Source organism: Dicentrarchus labrax, unplaced genomic scaffold, assembly GCF_905237075.1.
Source record: "Dicentrarchus labrax unplaced genomic scaffold, dlabrax2021, whole genome shotgun sequence".
Classification (NCBI taxonomy): domain Eukaryota; kingdom Metazoa; phylum Chordata; class Actinopteri; family Moronidae; genus Dicentrarchus; species Dicentrarchus labrax.
The window spans coordinates 3,564,356-3,581,190 of NW_026136720.1; the positions used below are offsets into that span (position 1 = coordinate 3,564,356).

The following is a 16,835-nucleotide window of genomic DNA, read 5'->3' on the forward strand; positions in this document are numbered from 1 at the left end:
GAGAATGAGAGGGTTATTTAAATCCTGTGAAAGTGTAAGAGGCTGACTAATTCCCTAGATGTTGCCTATTTTTTCTCCGTCTGCCACTGATGAAACACACAGTGTGAAAGACGTTGAGCCATGTTTTTACGGTGTACGGAGGAGCACCTCAACATGAGTCACGTCCCAACCACAGAATGTGCTGAAACATGTTCCCAAATGAACAAACAGCAGCTGCACCCAGGTAAAGACGGACTGTCCAAAGGGTTACTGCAGCCTTTATATTAAGGAGATTGGAATGAGACTGTGGCGTTTCAGCCGAATGACTACCACACTCCTAAATCTACAACTTAAAAACATGTTTCTATTATCAGATTTTCCTTTCCAGGTCAAATGAGACTTTGCGACGCGGGCTAGACTTTTCATTTACTATCTAAACATAGAGAGAAAACACATGCACTCAAGGTACAGTTTCGGATATTAAATATGCCTGCTCTGAGTGGTTTTACTTTGTCGTTGATAGTAGATGGATATCATGTAATATTGATGACAGTTTGTTTCTTATTTCTGCTGAGTGCTCTCTCCACAGTAAAAAAAAAAGAGAGCATAGCTTCGGCATTAAAAATAAAAAACTGTTTCCAAAAATCTAACCTCATACATTAACTGCACCCAGTATGACCAAAAACACAATAACTAGAAGAAACCACTGTCCCGCTGTGCTATGCTGTATGAACTTACTGGTTCCACCATCATTTACGTGCACCTCGATCACATCAGTGGCTGTCAAGAGCTTCCAGTAGTTTCCATCCATGGGCTTTTGTAGTTCAGAATTTAGCTGAATATGTATTCATAAATACTAAGTATGTCAAATATGAAATAGATAGCACTTTAGATATTGCAGTAGTCCCCTGTATATGTCCACTCGGTCATCCTACAGAGACTGTACGTCTGTAAACCTGCACTGATCATTGGCATAAAAACAGGCTGCAGACTATGATGCTTCCAAAAATGAGAAGAAAAAAAAAATCCACACTTACTTACTTACTAAGGATACTTACTTGTATATGTATTTGATGTGACCACAAACAACTCACAAAATGCTTTTGTCACCTTCAAACATGCAGTAATGGATTTTCTGGTCAGCTGGGGGTGGCAGAAACAGTGAAGGCACATCACTGAAATATTATCACCTTTTAAGTTGATATGGCAATGTTGTTAACAGTTGCCTGTTTACACATCTACACACAAATATTAGCATTCATTTGAACTGTCTCACTACTTATTTTGGTCTCCACCACCTGCAAGGCAGGTACAGTGGGTTTAAAGGCGCTTTTTGACTGAAAACAGCTGCCTGCTGGGCCTGAAAATGAGGTTGATGAGAACGGTGAGAGTGAAACAGTAAAGTTGTGAGTCATAAAAACCAAAACAGTGTCAAGTCAAGACAGTTTTATTTATACAGCCCAGTATCACAAATCACAGTTTGCCTCAAGGGGATTTACGATCTGTAGAACATAAGTAACCCTGGTTATGTTTAGAGGATAAATGTAGACCAGGATTAGGGTGATTTTACCATATTAAGAAAACACAAATTTATCCCCAAATAACAAACTAAAATAATACAGTGTGCAGTCCGGCTTTTAAATGTCAGATTAATCGTTGGTGCTGGGTATAGTTATCCGTCCTACCGCACCAAGAAGTGGAGAAAAACATCCTCAGGAGGTAACGGTCCATATGAGCTGCTCAAGGACCTGTAGGTTGGCTCACCATCCAGTTAACTGGAATCTCTATTCTCTGATGGATGTTCTCCTTGGCACCCGACTTCTCCACAGTATATACCAAAACCTGACTTCTGCACAGTTCTTCTGATCAATCCTCACACCTTCCGACAGGACAGCAGAGTTTAATTTGAACAGCAGTGTACGATTTCAGCCTACACAGAGTAAGAGCAGGTAATATCTCAGAATCTCTCTTGGACATCAAGACGGCAGACAGGTAAGTGACAGGGTTTAGTGACAGCAAGGAACACTGGGAGAATCCACTGATCGGCTACATTACCTTGCAAAAGGTCACCCAATTAGCCCACCCCAGTGTCACCCAAAGTTAACAGTCCCTTTCTATGCTGCTTTCCTTTCTTTGTTTTTCTAACATGGGCTAATCATACGACACCATCTTCCCTTGGGCCCTGGATTTGAGATCCCTCTCCCAGGATGGACAGACATGCCATATTGTATGTTCTCTGTGGTTTCTCCACAAAGAGCAACACTCTTCTCTCTACGTATAGCTATGTATGTAGCATGTTAAAATAAAATACTGATTAGAACAGCGTTGAAAGAAAAAATGAGCGGACGAGAAGAAGTAAATTATCAGCTACCACTTTTTAGAGTGAGGTCAAAGTTGAACTGTATATTACAAAGGAATGTTTGGGTAATAATTTTACCTTTCCTTCCTCTTCCAAATAAGTTTAACAAACATGTTGGCTTGTCTACAACATATATGATCGTCTGACTATTTTTTGCCCCGTCTGACCTATTTTTAATGATATCACATGTTCCAAGATCTCCTCAAAATCATTAATTTAAAATAAAATCACTAAAGAGCCATACAAATAAAACCCAAGTTGTCATTACATCTGTAAACATTCATTTGTCTATTCAGTTTGCCGTCCGGTACTTGCAGGAAATACTTTTATTTTGTAATCAACCCTATGAAATTAAGCAACGGTTTCATGTTGTTCTGTTGGTCCAATGGTCCTGAAAATTACTCAGCACATAGAGGGCTATTTTATATAGGACGTGACAACCTTGCAGTGCACTACTGTCAAACCCAGCAAGCATCAGCCCCACCAATGTCCTGTCAACAAAATGTAATCAGGTTTAGAAAATGAGATTATGGGCTGTGCTTTACATATCTGATTTGATTATTTCAACAGAAGTGCTGGATGCGGTGACAGACAATAATTCACTTAATGGCAGCCCCACTTGCCTATAAATAGCCAGAGCGTATGTTAATTAATGTTATGCCAGGATAACTGTATATTAAATAACCTTAAATAACCCTAACCTTAGATTTGTGCCAGCCTGCTGCATCAGAGCTTCACAATGCTGATACATCAATACAAACAGGGAAAATACTGATACTGATACTGCGCAGTGTTTCGCAAATAGCACCAGATGTGAAGATTAAAATTGTCTAAATTCTTAGTTTAGACAACCAGTAATTTGTGAGCAGCAGTGTGTTACTGTGGAGAAAATATTGTCAGATGGAATGGTTTCTTTATCTTTGTGCGCTCTGAAGAGATTCTTTTTCTCATACCAAACACCCAGACTGCACCAAGACTCACATGGTCTGCCTTTCTATTTCCACAAACAAACACCTATACCATGAGAACAGTGTGAAGGACGCTATAATCACAAAAAATACAGAATATTATGGCTGCACTCGTGTGCGTATTTGGAACTGAATATCAGGAAGATATCAGTATACTAGTACACTGCTTTATATTTAAACTCCACTGCAGTTTCAAAGGAAACATACCTCTTCCTGCACTACATTCATTTGACAGCTGTAGTTATTTGTCACTTTGAAGAGGAAGTTTTGAAACTATCTTCAGTTTATTAAATATGACAAATTTTTACAGATTAATTGTTAAACTAATTAAACTATAAAACACTTTTAAAAAGTGGTTAGAATTAGCTCCACATCAACTAGTAAAATACTACTTACACATGAATGTCTCAGTAATAACAATACAGTAGTATGCTGTAATATACAGAGTAATACTCTCAGAGGGGCATTTCTTCTCTATTACTACTAAGTTTACTTTTGATAGATTGTACATTCAAGTACATTTGGCTAATAATAGGTTACTTAAATATGTAGTATCAAAATGTATGAAATTTTAATGCGGTAATGCACTTTTACTTTCAATGGAGCATGTTAAATTACAATACTGCTACTAGTACTTAATGATCTGAATTACTGGTCCACCATGGGGTGGGCTGTGTAGGAGAAATTATCTCTATTTGTGTTCACAGATTGATGTAATACAGTTGTTCAGCATGTGTTGACAAGCTGTATTCAGGTTTCTATGTAGGGTCACATTTTCTGTCACATCTAGATTATGTGATGTGTACGTGCCTTCTCGCTCCGCTTCACCGCAGTGTCAACACTGTATTATACTAATCAAACTAATGAAAACATACTAATGAATATTATATGCCATTTCTGCCAATAGATCCTCCTAAATGTTTCACACTAAAAGCTCTAGAATATGCAATTAAACGGACCTTAATCTGTCAAACTTAATTATTGCACTATAGCACTGACTGCATGTGTCATTTGATTGTAGACCTGTTTGAGATTCTCTGCTCTTCCTTGATTGTCATGATGTTAAAACTAAACAAAGGTTAAGCCACAAATTCATATTTCAGAATTACTTAGATATTTGTCACCAGAGCTACACTCAGACATTCTAGGCTGAAATCCTAAACAACTCCTACCCTAAATACACTGCAGCTTTACTCAGTGGTTTACAGCTTGTTCTCTTCCTGATCCAGATAGAAGTTAATATTACCTGAGTTCAAGACATGAATAATCTAGCTGCCGCTGGCTCTGATAAATATTTAAAGATTTAAGGATGTAACATTTGTGTTTTTGCCCTTGCTGCCTCACACAACTATCTCAGCCTCCCCTTTGATTAGACAGCGCACGCTGTGATTGAGAGCCAGTTTGGTGCACGCAAACAGGGGACTGGGCATCGGCTTGTGGAATAATTGGGACCAGACACTATTTTGCTGACTGCCACCATGCCACGCTCTGTCAATGGCTCCTAAAAAGCTCGCTGTGTTATGTCCCAGTGGTCAACTGCATCCTCTGCCTCTTTGCCTTTCTCTTTGTGTTTAGTCCCCTCCATTTCTCAGAGATGTATGACACGTACAAGCAAGCGGAAAGCAGAGACGAAGCTCCCCAATGAAACAAAAAGAGGGCAGCCAGAAAGCATTAGCTTTTTTCCTCCTGCTTCCATTTCTTTGAAACACTGGGTAAAAGTACTGTACCTCAGGCAACCGTATGACGCAATGAGCATGCTCACATGAACCCACCCACACACACACACACACACACACACACACACACACACACACACACACACACACTGACACACACACACACACACACACACACACTGACACACACATACAGTACAAAAGGGTCTCAGGAGGGAGGCCACCGATCACCAGACAGCACATCCCACTGATGCCTGGTTAACCCTGATCCCTCTGTGTATACCTGGATCGCTGTGTGTGAGTGTGTGTGTTACTGTGTGTGTGTGCACGTTCCGTTCTGGAAGACTGCCTCTGTGTCTCAGTGAGCTTGGTGTGTGTGTGTGTGTGTGTGTGTGTGTGTGTGTGTGTGTGTGTGTGTGTGTGTGTGTGCGTGCATGTGTGTGGGTGTGTTGTTTTGCAGAAAACTGTGCGACCTGAGATTTCTCCTCTGAGATGTTCTTTTTAACTGATGAAAAATCACAGTGTGTGTGTGTGTGTGTGTGTGTGTGTGTGTGTGTGTGTGTGTTTGCACATGGGTGCAACTGTTAGTAAGTATGCATATATCATGTTTATGTGTGTTGCAGTTGTATTCACACATTTTCTCCACACTTTGTCTATAATTTACTTCATACCTTTAAGTAGCAAATTTGGGTCCATTTCCAATGTTAACACACTGAATATTTTTGGTTGAGATTTTTACACTCTCCGGGAAAATATGTTGCACTTCTGAAATAAAAGTGATGCGCAAAAAAAGCTTCATAAGGAAGTGAAGATGGGCCTGTAATAATGATGCCAATCAAAATCCATAACACAGGGTGTTAAAATATTTTCTAAAAAGATCATTTGTAAGTTCTGACGTCAGTTCTTTGTGTCTGGCAAACCACTGCACATTTCCAGTGGTCTGTTTTATATTGTGTATCCAGTACTGGAGTCCAGGGACTTTGCAGGTGAAATGCACTGAAAGTTTCTTAGTAAAAGGTTCCTGGAGTATTTTAGTGTACTCTGGGAGTAAGTATTCTCAGAAATGTTTTAATATTTTAAGTGTATTATTCTTATTGTTATTATTTGTACTATTCTTTTTATTGTTTTGGGCAGGGTAAACAACTGGATGGCAAAATCAGACGCATGGACATTACTGCCCCCTCCCGATACCCCCCTATGCAATGTGTGACAGTGCATAGCAATATATGAATCAGAATCAGAATCAGAAATACTTTAATAATCCCAGGGGGAAATTACTTTCATTAGAAACTCCAGATATACATACAACATATAATATATTAAGATATATATATATGAAAGAAAATAATAATAATACATAACAAAGTAGCAATAATTCCGAATAGTAATCATAAAAAACAACAATAAAAAACAATTTTAAAAATAATTGTGTAATAACAATTACACAATATGTATTTACATGCATATTAAAATAAAAATTAAGGAAAAATAGATTTTAAGAAATGCACAGATGTATCTACATCAGCAGACAAACTCAAACTAATGTGTTTGTCTTTCTCATCCCATTATTTTCATAAATATTTATAATTCATAGAGCAGTTTAAGTATCCACTGGTTCAGATGTGTTACTAATACATCCAACAAAACCTTACATACAGTAAAGCCTGAGTTATATTTCTGTGACGAACTGACACCGCAGGTACAGCGAAGCCTCATAGCCACGCCCAGACATGGTCCACTTGGTGTGTGTGTGTGTGTGTGTGTGTGTGTGTGTGATATCTGAGAATGGGAACCGACTCATGCAGATTAGTTAATAATGCTGTTTGAGAATCCCTCTTCAATATTACACACACACACACTCTCAGACAAGTGTGTCCTCACACACACACTCACGCACACACACACACACACACACACACACACACACACACACACACAGACAAACAGGCACACATGGGACACTTCCTTGCTGCATGACATGCTCTTGTCTGTCCCCTCGTATTCCCTCGTCCTTTCGTTTCACGGGCAGCGGGGGAAAAAAAGCAAAACGAGGGAGACACAAGACAGATTGAGGAGAGAGACGAGGGAGAGTTTCAGTGGCATAGAAACCCAAACACGAACTTGCGTTTTGGCGGAGCTATTTGCAGAGCAACGCACACACACCAGCACATAATTCTAATGCTCATACGCCGTAGGTAGCTTGTATGAAGGCTACAGCGTCGACATACACAACCATAAATCAGCCTTAAGCCTGCATGGTAAGAACTAAAGGGAAAACCATGATGTGTAGAAATTATATGTATTAAATGTGTTAATTCCCAAATCTAGGATTAATACTAATTTTGTTCCTTTCTCAAGTTTTCCTGCTGGACACAAGATGTCTTCACTGTCCATTCTCAGTGTCTGTGCACTGGTGGATCACACTTGTTTAAGTTGCAAACTGGACCAGGAGTGACTTCCTAACTATTTGTGATGTCACAAATCATGCTCGTAGGCCCCGCCCCCTACAATCTGATTTTCATTGAGCACAGAGAAACGTTCCACTTTCAGCAGACGAATGTGAAAACATTGTTCTAGTGTCAGACTCTGCACAGACATCCCTCTGCACAGTGAAGATCAAACATCACACCGTAGGAACAAGAAGAAAAACAGATGACTGGAAGTGGGCTTTAACTTCTTAAAGGGAGGGAGCATGCATTTTCAGACTGTCTAAAAAGAATTCCACCAAAACATTATGTCCTGATCACTGAGAGTGGTCCGGTGGCTCACAGCAGCCTTTACTTTGACAACTTACAGAGGACATTTCTCTCAGCGAAGGCTTCACTCGCTCAGCTCTTTCTCTTGAGGGGACAGGTGGGGACGATGGGACTACAGACACTGGAAGCTGCAGCCAGACTCCTCTAATGATCTTTATTTGGAGACTCACAGTGGGCGCCGTGATATAAATGTATCTTTACGGATGATAATAGACTGTATAGGTAGAGCCATTTGTTACAAACTGTTTTGAAGCTGTCAACCTGAGTAAGGAGCAACAAAAAGCTCCAACAGAAGCGTTTAGCTTCAGTCTTGTGTTGGTGTTGCACCCCTTGACGTTAAATGCTGGTCTTCCTGCAGCCTTCGCCTCTTTTCTTCAAGCTGCATCATCTGTAAAATCAAGATGATTATTATTTGACTGGAGCGAGCACAGCTGTTGGAGCTCTGTTTCCTCAACAGTTCCACATCTGCAATTTTGAGAAGCTTCACACTGTGCACTGTAAAGGGAGGCAGCCATCTCTGTAATTTAGTTGAGGGACCTCCTTCAGTCAGTCCTGCAGCGCTCATGGGAAATGTCACCCAGGGACATGCAGAATAAATACATAGAAAAAGTCAATTTTCTTGCTACTGGACCACAGACGTTGTACTATACTATCAGAAGTACATTGACAATTACACAGAGGAAATGATTTAACAAGGACCTCCATCTATTTTAATTTTCTGTAGAAATATCCTCAGACAAGTAGAAGAAATATAATGACATATCCTGTATCCCTGTCCCTTTTATGTACAGTAAGACTAAAACAGGCCTGCAAATAGAAAAAGTGATACTTGTTCCTTTCAGCATTCACACCTAATTAGCTTCCAAACGGCACATTTTAGTCCAGTGACGACAATAGGACTCTTTCCAGACAATATGCCAGCTAACTAGAGCCATATTTTCTTCACATTACACTGGCTGTAATGTTGTCCTGTATTCCCTAATGCTATCTTCCTAATTATGATTAGAGGAATGTGTCTTTTTCTCACATTAGCTTTGATTATTTTCTTTCTGTCCTTCTTTTCCCCCCCAAAAAAAGAAGAACTCTGGTGATCTCACTTCCTAAATGTCGCAGCAGCACTGCGCAGCCTCAGAGTCTGAGGCTAGAGAGCATCATCGGCCAGAAGGCAGACAGACAGACGAGCATGAGAGACAGACAGGTAATTAGTCTGGCAGGTGGACAGACAGGCAGTCGGGAAAAGAAGACAGGCCTCGTGGTCGAGAGGCGATGAATATGATATCCGTGAGAGGTCTTTAATCTCTGCTGACCACAAACCAACACACACACACACACACACACACACACACGCCGACGCACATGGACAAAGGTGTGTGGCGGCAGCTTGTTCCTGTCTGTCAGTCCAGTTAAACTGCAGTCAGGCCAGTGTCACCCTGAGAAACAATGAGCTCTGTTCCTCCTGTGTGCCTGTGACAACCTCAGACAGCTAACACACACACACACACACACACACACGCACACACACACACACACACACACACACACACACACACACACACACACACACACACACACACACACACACACACATTGTGGTTGGTGATGTGGTTGTAAGAAAGAGGGAGGAAAATGGAGATTTGAGTGTGTGACAACATCTAGGCCTACATTCGAGAGTTTATGACAGAGAGGGGGAGAGAGAGAGAGAGAGAGAGAGAGAGAGAGGGGAAGAGAGTAGATGTGGCTCGTCCCCTGCAACCTGCATCTGAGAGCAGTCCTTTTGGCCTGTCATTCACCGTCAGCTTGTATTAGAAGCTGAAGGAAACCCCTGGGAGAGAGAAACAGCAACGGAGAGAAGGAGGAAAACTGCAGGAACGACAGAGGGGGGGAGGAAGGGGGAGGAAAGACAAAGAGAGAGAAGAAACCAAGAGAGAAAGATCCTGTACAGAAAAACAGAGAGAGGGAGGGGACAGAATAATGGAGGAACGGAGAGAAGGAGGGGCAAAAGGGAGAAAAGAAAGGAGCTCAAAAAAAAGGGAAGGGACAGCAAGATAAAAAAATAATCGTATACGGAACAAGAAAGGGAGGGAAAAAAGAAAAAGAAAAAGTAGTAGAAAGGAATGAAAAAGAAAGAATGAAGCATGTGTCAAGGTGAGCAAAGACAAAAGAGGTCGCTGAAGCTGTGTGGTGTTGAACTGTGTGTTGTACAGTACGCACTTGATCTTTAACTCAAAGCAGATAAGTTCATTTAATTCAAACTGATTACAATAAGTTAGTTTTACTAGTTTTAAGTCAAACTAACTAAATTTAAAAATAAATAATCTTGGCCAAGCAGCTTTACTAGTTTTGTGACATAATTCATTTTGTAGTTTTTATTTGTTCTGCAAAAACAAAATATCTAGTAAAAAGTCTTTAACCAGAACTGTAACTTAAGAAACTAATCGAGTGTCACTAAAAGCTAAAAGCTGCTTAATCAAGAATCTTTTAACTCAAAAAATTGAGTTTCTGTTACTTAAAATGTTCACGTAATCCGTTTGAACATTTCTTTTGCTTAAAATAACTCGCAGCCTATTGCTAAAGGTCCACTGGTCGCTGTGAAAAGACATTACTTTATCACACCTATTACATGTCTCATTACTTATTCGATGAGAGAAGAAGACAGCTTTTTCTTTGCTTTTACATTCAGAGTCTCTAAAGTGTGAACTACAAAAGCTGAACATGTCCCTGCACCACATTTACAACCCGTGTGCAAAGCAGTGGGATTTGGTCAATAACATCAATTGTCTTGCTGATTTTTATATTAGAAAAAGACTCCTCACTCACTTGAAGCAGTCTTTTGTGTTACTGTGAATGGAGACAGTTGTATAATATCCACTGTGGCTCTGCAGGGAGCTTAAGCCTCAGAAAATAACTCAAGTTACTACTGTCAACTCGCTGCTGTGGAGTTTGTATTAAAGCTACTTAAAAGATGCTATCAAGTTGCATTATGGGAGGTGTAGTATACAGTATCTTTGGAGCTTTACTAAAGGGACTAAGAGTCAGATTATCTCACCCTCTGCTGCAGCTTTGACTTTCTGTTAGTGTAATATTGAAGCATTAAAAATACCTGTTGTGTGTGTGTGTGTGTGTGTGTGTGTGTGTGTGTGTCCCTGTTGGTTTGGTTCCCACCGGCGCTCATTTGGCACACTTTCTGCATTGCTGCACCTTCCCGTGCTCTCTTTCACAGCTGCCACATTACCAAACACACCTCAGTCTTTACTCTAATCTGGGTCCTTTCATAAAAACCATGAAGCCTGAACCGTGTCTGTTAGCACTCGTTCAGCTTCAGGAAGCATTCACACAACCCGGACAGGACTTCTTGCTGGCTGCTGAGCAGTTTGACAACTACGGTTTCAGGCGGTGTTCCGCCTCAGTGACGATGATGATGATGGTGATGGTGATGGTGATGATGACTAGCGGATCACATCATAACTGTGGTCTGTGCTTATGGGCTCAGCTTTCATGACTCCTCCTTCATAAGGACAGCTGCTGCTGGCTGTCATTCACCTGTGAGCCTGTGTGTGTGTGTGTGTGTGTGTGTGTGTGTGTGTGTGTGTGTGTGTGTGTGTGTGTGTTTAGGTAAGAGAGAGAGGAAAAGGAAAAGAGATGGAGAGAGAGAGAGAGAGAGAGAGGAGAAGAAAGAGAGGAAATAGATAAGTGTGTGATATAGGAAGATAGACTTTTGAGAGAAAGAAAGAACACAATATAGCCTACCTATGTATGTGAGGGAGGGGACAGACAGACAGACAGACAGACAGACAGACAGACAGACAGACAGATAGACAGACAGACAGACAGACAGACAGACAGACAGACAGATAGATAGATAGATAGATAGATAGATAGATAGATAGATAGATAGATAGATAGGTGTAAGAAAGACAATGGGAGGGGGGAAGAAATGAAGGAGAGAGAGAGAAAGAGAGAGAGGGAGAGATAAAGTGGTGGGGCGGGGAGGGGGGCGGTCGGCACGCAGTGATTGGAAAATATCGAAGACGCGCACGCGCTAATCCGATGATAAGTCTCCGTTACCGGGGGGAGGAGGGGTCTTTTTAAAAAAAGAAAAAGGAGTAGGACCAGGGCGGGAGCATCTTGCGCTCGCGCGCCGCGTCCCTTCCTCTCGAGCCTTTTGTGTTTGAAACTCTCATATCTCACATATCAATAATTCAAGCGCGCGCGAGAGAGAGCAGACGGAGCTCCCCCCCGCGCGCTATGAGTTCTGCTGCCTCGTCACTCGTCCAGGGCCCCTCCGCACCGCGCGCGACTCCCGTTTATTGTGCTTCCAAGTGACACGAGAAGCTGCCCGAGAAGTGAGAAAAGAAGAGAAAGAACAGGTGAGAAGTGGCCAGTCGACGGGAGATAACGAGGGTAAACTGATTTTTGGAAGAAAAGGAGAGAAGCTGAAACATAAACCGTCTGGTTTCCCCTCCGCGAGGGAGAAACTGTTTGCTGTAGGCTAATTAAATCCAAGAAAACGGAGTGGCATCTAGTTGTAAAAGAAGCCTTCTGCAGGTTCACCGGGGGAACAACGGGAAACTCTTGCTACCTTACTTTTTTTTAAAGGGGAATAGACCCACGAAGACGACCGAAGAAGTTCATCGTTCTGGTCCGGTATGTTGGCGTTTTGCCTGCTGAGTGCCGTGTGGCTCGCGGCGAGCCCGGCCCGCGCTCAGAACGAGACGGAACCAATCGTCCTGGAGGGGAAGTGCCTAGTGGTGTGCGACTCCAACCCGACCTCGGACCCCACGGGCACGGCGCTCGGGATCTCGGTGCGCTCGGGCAGCGCCAAGGTGGCGTTCTCCGCAGTCCGGAACACCAACCATGAGCCCTCCGAGATGAGCAACCGGACCATGGTCATCTACTTCGACCGGGTAGGAGAAGAAAAAATAAATCTATTCTATCTATTATTATTTTGTTAAATAGCAGTAGTAACAAAAAAAAAAAAAAAAAATCAGAAATAAATAAAGTTTCTAATTGTTTTTAGTCAGTGTTGTCAGTTTTATTTTGAGGACATTGCTGCCACCTGATGAAGGAATGATGGAGATCAGCGCACATATGAAGTTGAAATGTGTGTGATTCGTGTGTGTGTGTTGCCTAATGTGGCAGTTGTCAAATAGCTAATGGAGGGAAGCTTTGGCTCAGTGGATGAAAGCGTAAAATGTTATGTTTTACAGAAAAAATAGGTCGTTTTATCTGCGCCATATTGACCATTAAATGTTTATTTCATGATGTGTTTTTTAATTCATCATTAAACGAATATTACTCGGATAAAGCTTGAACTTGTAGGAGCATGTTGTGTGAAAATATAAAAAAAAACCTCGATGAAGCAGCTTTTACCGGGCACTGGGAACAGGCTACGGTGGCTAGACGTACGCGCAGCTGCATCTCGTGCACCTCTGGTAATGGTCTCGTGGACAGCAGAGAGCAGCTCGAGATAACTCAAAGTGGAGCGGAAATGAATGTGGCTCTGTGACGATTCTTTTTTATAGGTAATACATTGCCAAAGTGGTTGGGGAAGTGTAACCTGACGATATGGGATATGGGAACTGACATCTCGCCAAATAATTTAGTAACGGCAGGTCGCGAGGGCGAGGTCCTACCCGCCTGCCGTTAAAGGTTAATTCTCCCTCAAACTGCCGTTCAATTACACGCCATAGTTCGCCTCCGTCCATAAAACCAGACATTTGGCTGCGGAAATGCATAATTGAAAATTTCATTTGAAAGATTGATTAAGTTCCCTTTTATTCCGCATAAAGTTTGGAAGTTCTGACAGGACAAAAAAAAAAAAAAAAAAAAGCCTAGATAAAAGCAGAGTGTTTTTGGTCCAGGGCCCTTTGGAGTCCTCAGTCAAAACAATAAGTGAGATATCTGAACAGATGATGTGCATTAATGACAAAGTTTTAAGTCTCTCCAAGAAAATAAAGACAATTCAATACAAAATGATGTTTAATGTTTAAGTTCCTCAGAATGCATTTTAGAGAAGCTTAATGTGTGTCTGCTTTGAGTTTGTTGCATGAAACCATTTGAGCCTTTAGATGTGGGCTTTACCTTTGGTTGCTAATGTTGGATGTCCTTATATGTGATCTTGCAGTGACTTCTGAGTGTGAAAGACGTCTGCTGGATAAAGCAATTATATCAATGAAATTTTCTCTTTTTCTTTTTGTTTCTTTGTTTCCTTCGTTGTTTCCGTGTGTCTTTCTTCCAGGTTCTAGTAAACGTTGGGAAGAATTTTGACGAGGAGAGGAGTAATTTCATCGCGCCTCGCAAAGGGATTTACAGTTTTAACTTCCACGTAGTGAAAGTCTACAACCGCCAAACTATACAGGTAGCACATCACTGTGTGTTTGTCTTTTTACGTGTATTTGTGTGTGCTTGTGTGTGGCGGACCACGCCATGCGCCCCCCCCCCCATGCTGTTTCTCCCTCATAAAAGTTGAATATCACCCGCATTTGAGATCATTTTGTAGATGTTTGAGATGTCATACCCGTGAGACGACGACGGAGGCGGGCGTTAACAGATGAAAGCCAGTCGCTCACCACCCGCCGGCCCAGTCATAATTAATCAATATACGTGCACAGAGGAAAGAGCCAAAACCCAGCCGGCAGGAGGACGGGGCGCTGTGGTGAGCGCGAGGAGGTGCACGCGGCTCCTGCAGCTTCACTTTCAGCACCATGGACAGCAACGTCCCCTTCTCTCTGTCTCTTCCCATGAAAAGAGGCAGCAGGCGTACTAAGATTTTTGATTATTTAGAAGATTAAAACATTAAGTACATTTTCAACAGAGCAAACAGAGACAGGCATTTTTAATTTTCTCTCTCTTACACACAAACACACACACACTCACATGGGTTTTGTGTAGAAATAACATGTTTTCCACTTATTTGTTTCTCACACACACTGCCTGCAGTATGCCCCATCACAACTCTCCTTTCATCCCACTAACAAGCCGTTTTCGCTGTGCCTTAGATGCAGGCTCCATTTTCTTTTGATGTGTCAAGTGATAGGAAGCACTTGAGCAGTCTTAAGCCCATTTCCAGCATTTAACATGCACGTGATGGTGCTTTACAAGCCACACGGCGTTAATTACAATGTATCTCTCGCAAATTAAACTGTTATGTAATTATGCTGTTGGCTCCCTGGAGCTTTGGCATTATGTTTTGCTACTTATACTTTATTATTGGAGTCTTGAATTAATTAGCATGGCAGCATCAGTAACAACAATAACAACAACAAGGAAGGCGGGCGATATGAGAGGGGGTAAAGCTACGTCGAGCTCGGCTCAGCATACTCCCAGTCATCTTTATGTGACTGAACTCAGATAGGGCCGTGGATGGCAAACAATTGACTCATGGCAGGGAGGTAATTAAATGTGTCATACCATGCAGAACACAATGGTGACAGTGACTGTCACAATAGCATTTATTGTTATTTGTGCTAATTTACGGTGTCCTCAACATGAAACTATAGTACAAAGCCTGACTGACTTTTACAACCTCCCTGTGTCCTGTTTAGTTTAAATCCTCTAAATAACTCTTTTTAAATAACCTTTCAAAAGTAGATTTGAAACTTTGGATTGAATGCAGTTAGAAAAAGCTGTGCTCCGTCACGTTTCCGACATGAAATAGACAGGTGTAGGTTGTCCTCTCCTCCAAGCATCCAGCCTGTGCGCCGCTCACCTTCAACCTCTTCCACTCATCCTCCCATCCATCCAGCGCATCTGCTGTGTTGAAAACTCCCACTGTTTGATTGCCTTAGAGGCAGCTACTGTGGTGCATGCAAGAGATGAGAGACAGCAGGGAAAGAGAAAGGAGAGCGGTAGGGATGGAGGGAAGAGGGGAAAGGATGAGAGTCAATGTAAAACAGTGGGCGGGACAAAGGAAAAGAAAAGAAGGTACGAGGGACAGAAGGGGAAGGAAGTGAGACGGGAGGAAACGGGGAGAGGAAAAAAATAAAAAAATGGAAGGCAAATGGAGAACTGAAAAGGTGGGAAGAGAAAATAGGGAGAAGTCAGAAAAACAAAGGATGGACAGGAAGGAAAGACAAAGAGAGGGTTCAGGCAGGCGAAGCGAGAGATAGGAAGAAAGCCAGACATCATGAGTAACTATTGATCAGTGGGTGCTGGGTAGAGGTACAAAGGGAAGGATAAACAGTTTGTTCCATCTCTCATCGGTCCTTTCCTGTGCAGGGATCTGTCTATCTATCCGTGAGGGATGAGAGGAGTAATGTGGGTGTCAAAAAGCCGCTAAAACTCTCTCTCTTTGATTTTTTGCCTAGCAATTAAATAAAAGTATTACAAACTAAATGCAGTATATTCTCTGAGCTAAAGAGAACTCCACCACACTACCCAAAAACTACCACCCATCAGCTGTGCCTGTACGTCCACTAATGGATAGCTTTACTTAGATTACTTATGAAAAGAATCACGTACAATATACATATCAAACACCTTCTGTTGTTACAGGATTTCATTTCCTACATGTGCCACTGCTCTCTATTTGAAATGAAATAGAAACAAATAAATTCCAGATCCCTTAGTGAACATCTTGTGCCTGCAGCTTGGAACAGAGAGCTCGCAGATCAGAAAGACAAACAGATGAGGCGCAGGTAGGATATCAATACTCCACTAAATCACAAGTTTCTTTTTCAGTTTGTTGAAGACCATAGTTCCGTATATTGGGAATAATTTCAGGTATTAGACAGGGGTTAATGTGCCTTCTGCTAGAGTACCGCACAGCAAGTTAAACAAAATCAAAACACAAGCCAGCAGTTCTATTATCACTAATCAGCCTTTCAGTGTTGAGTTGATGTTGGCCATCCACAGAGCAGTGATCTGAATTTCAAAAAAGAGAACTGAAAGAAAAAACGTTTATTCTGGCATGAGATGCAAAGCATTGGATGCAATATTGCAGTGCTGCTTATTGTGAAATAAAGCGGTATTTTAAAACAGTATTTTGAGGACCCAAGCATTCAGAATGCCATTCATGAAGCTCTGGGTCACAGTAGCTCTGTAGGGGTGAAAGCTACACAAGGAACGCATCTAAAATGCCTCACACTGAGTGTGTATT

General features: G+C 41.8%; 1 protein-coding gene across 1 annotated transcript in view; it reads left to right on the top strand.

The window, feature by feature from the left end:
* The first annotated feature begins 11,815 nt into the window (after nucleotides 1-11,815).
* The window catches only part of cbln1 (cerebellin 1 precursor), a 29,710-nt gene continuing 24,690 nt past the window's right edge, over nucleotides 11,816-16,835 (top strand). Inside the window, exons 1-2 of the mRNA XM_051381089.1 lie at nucleotides 11,816-12,642; nucleotides 13,977-14,096. Of these exons, the coding sequence (XP_051237049.1) occupies nucleotides 12,385-12,642; nucleotides 13,977-14,096 (378 nt within the window). The 5' untranslated portion in view covers nucleotides 11,816-12,384. The remainder of the gene's footprint in view (nucleotides 12,643-13,976; nucleotides 14,097-16,835) is intronic.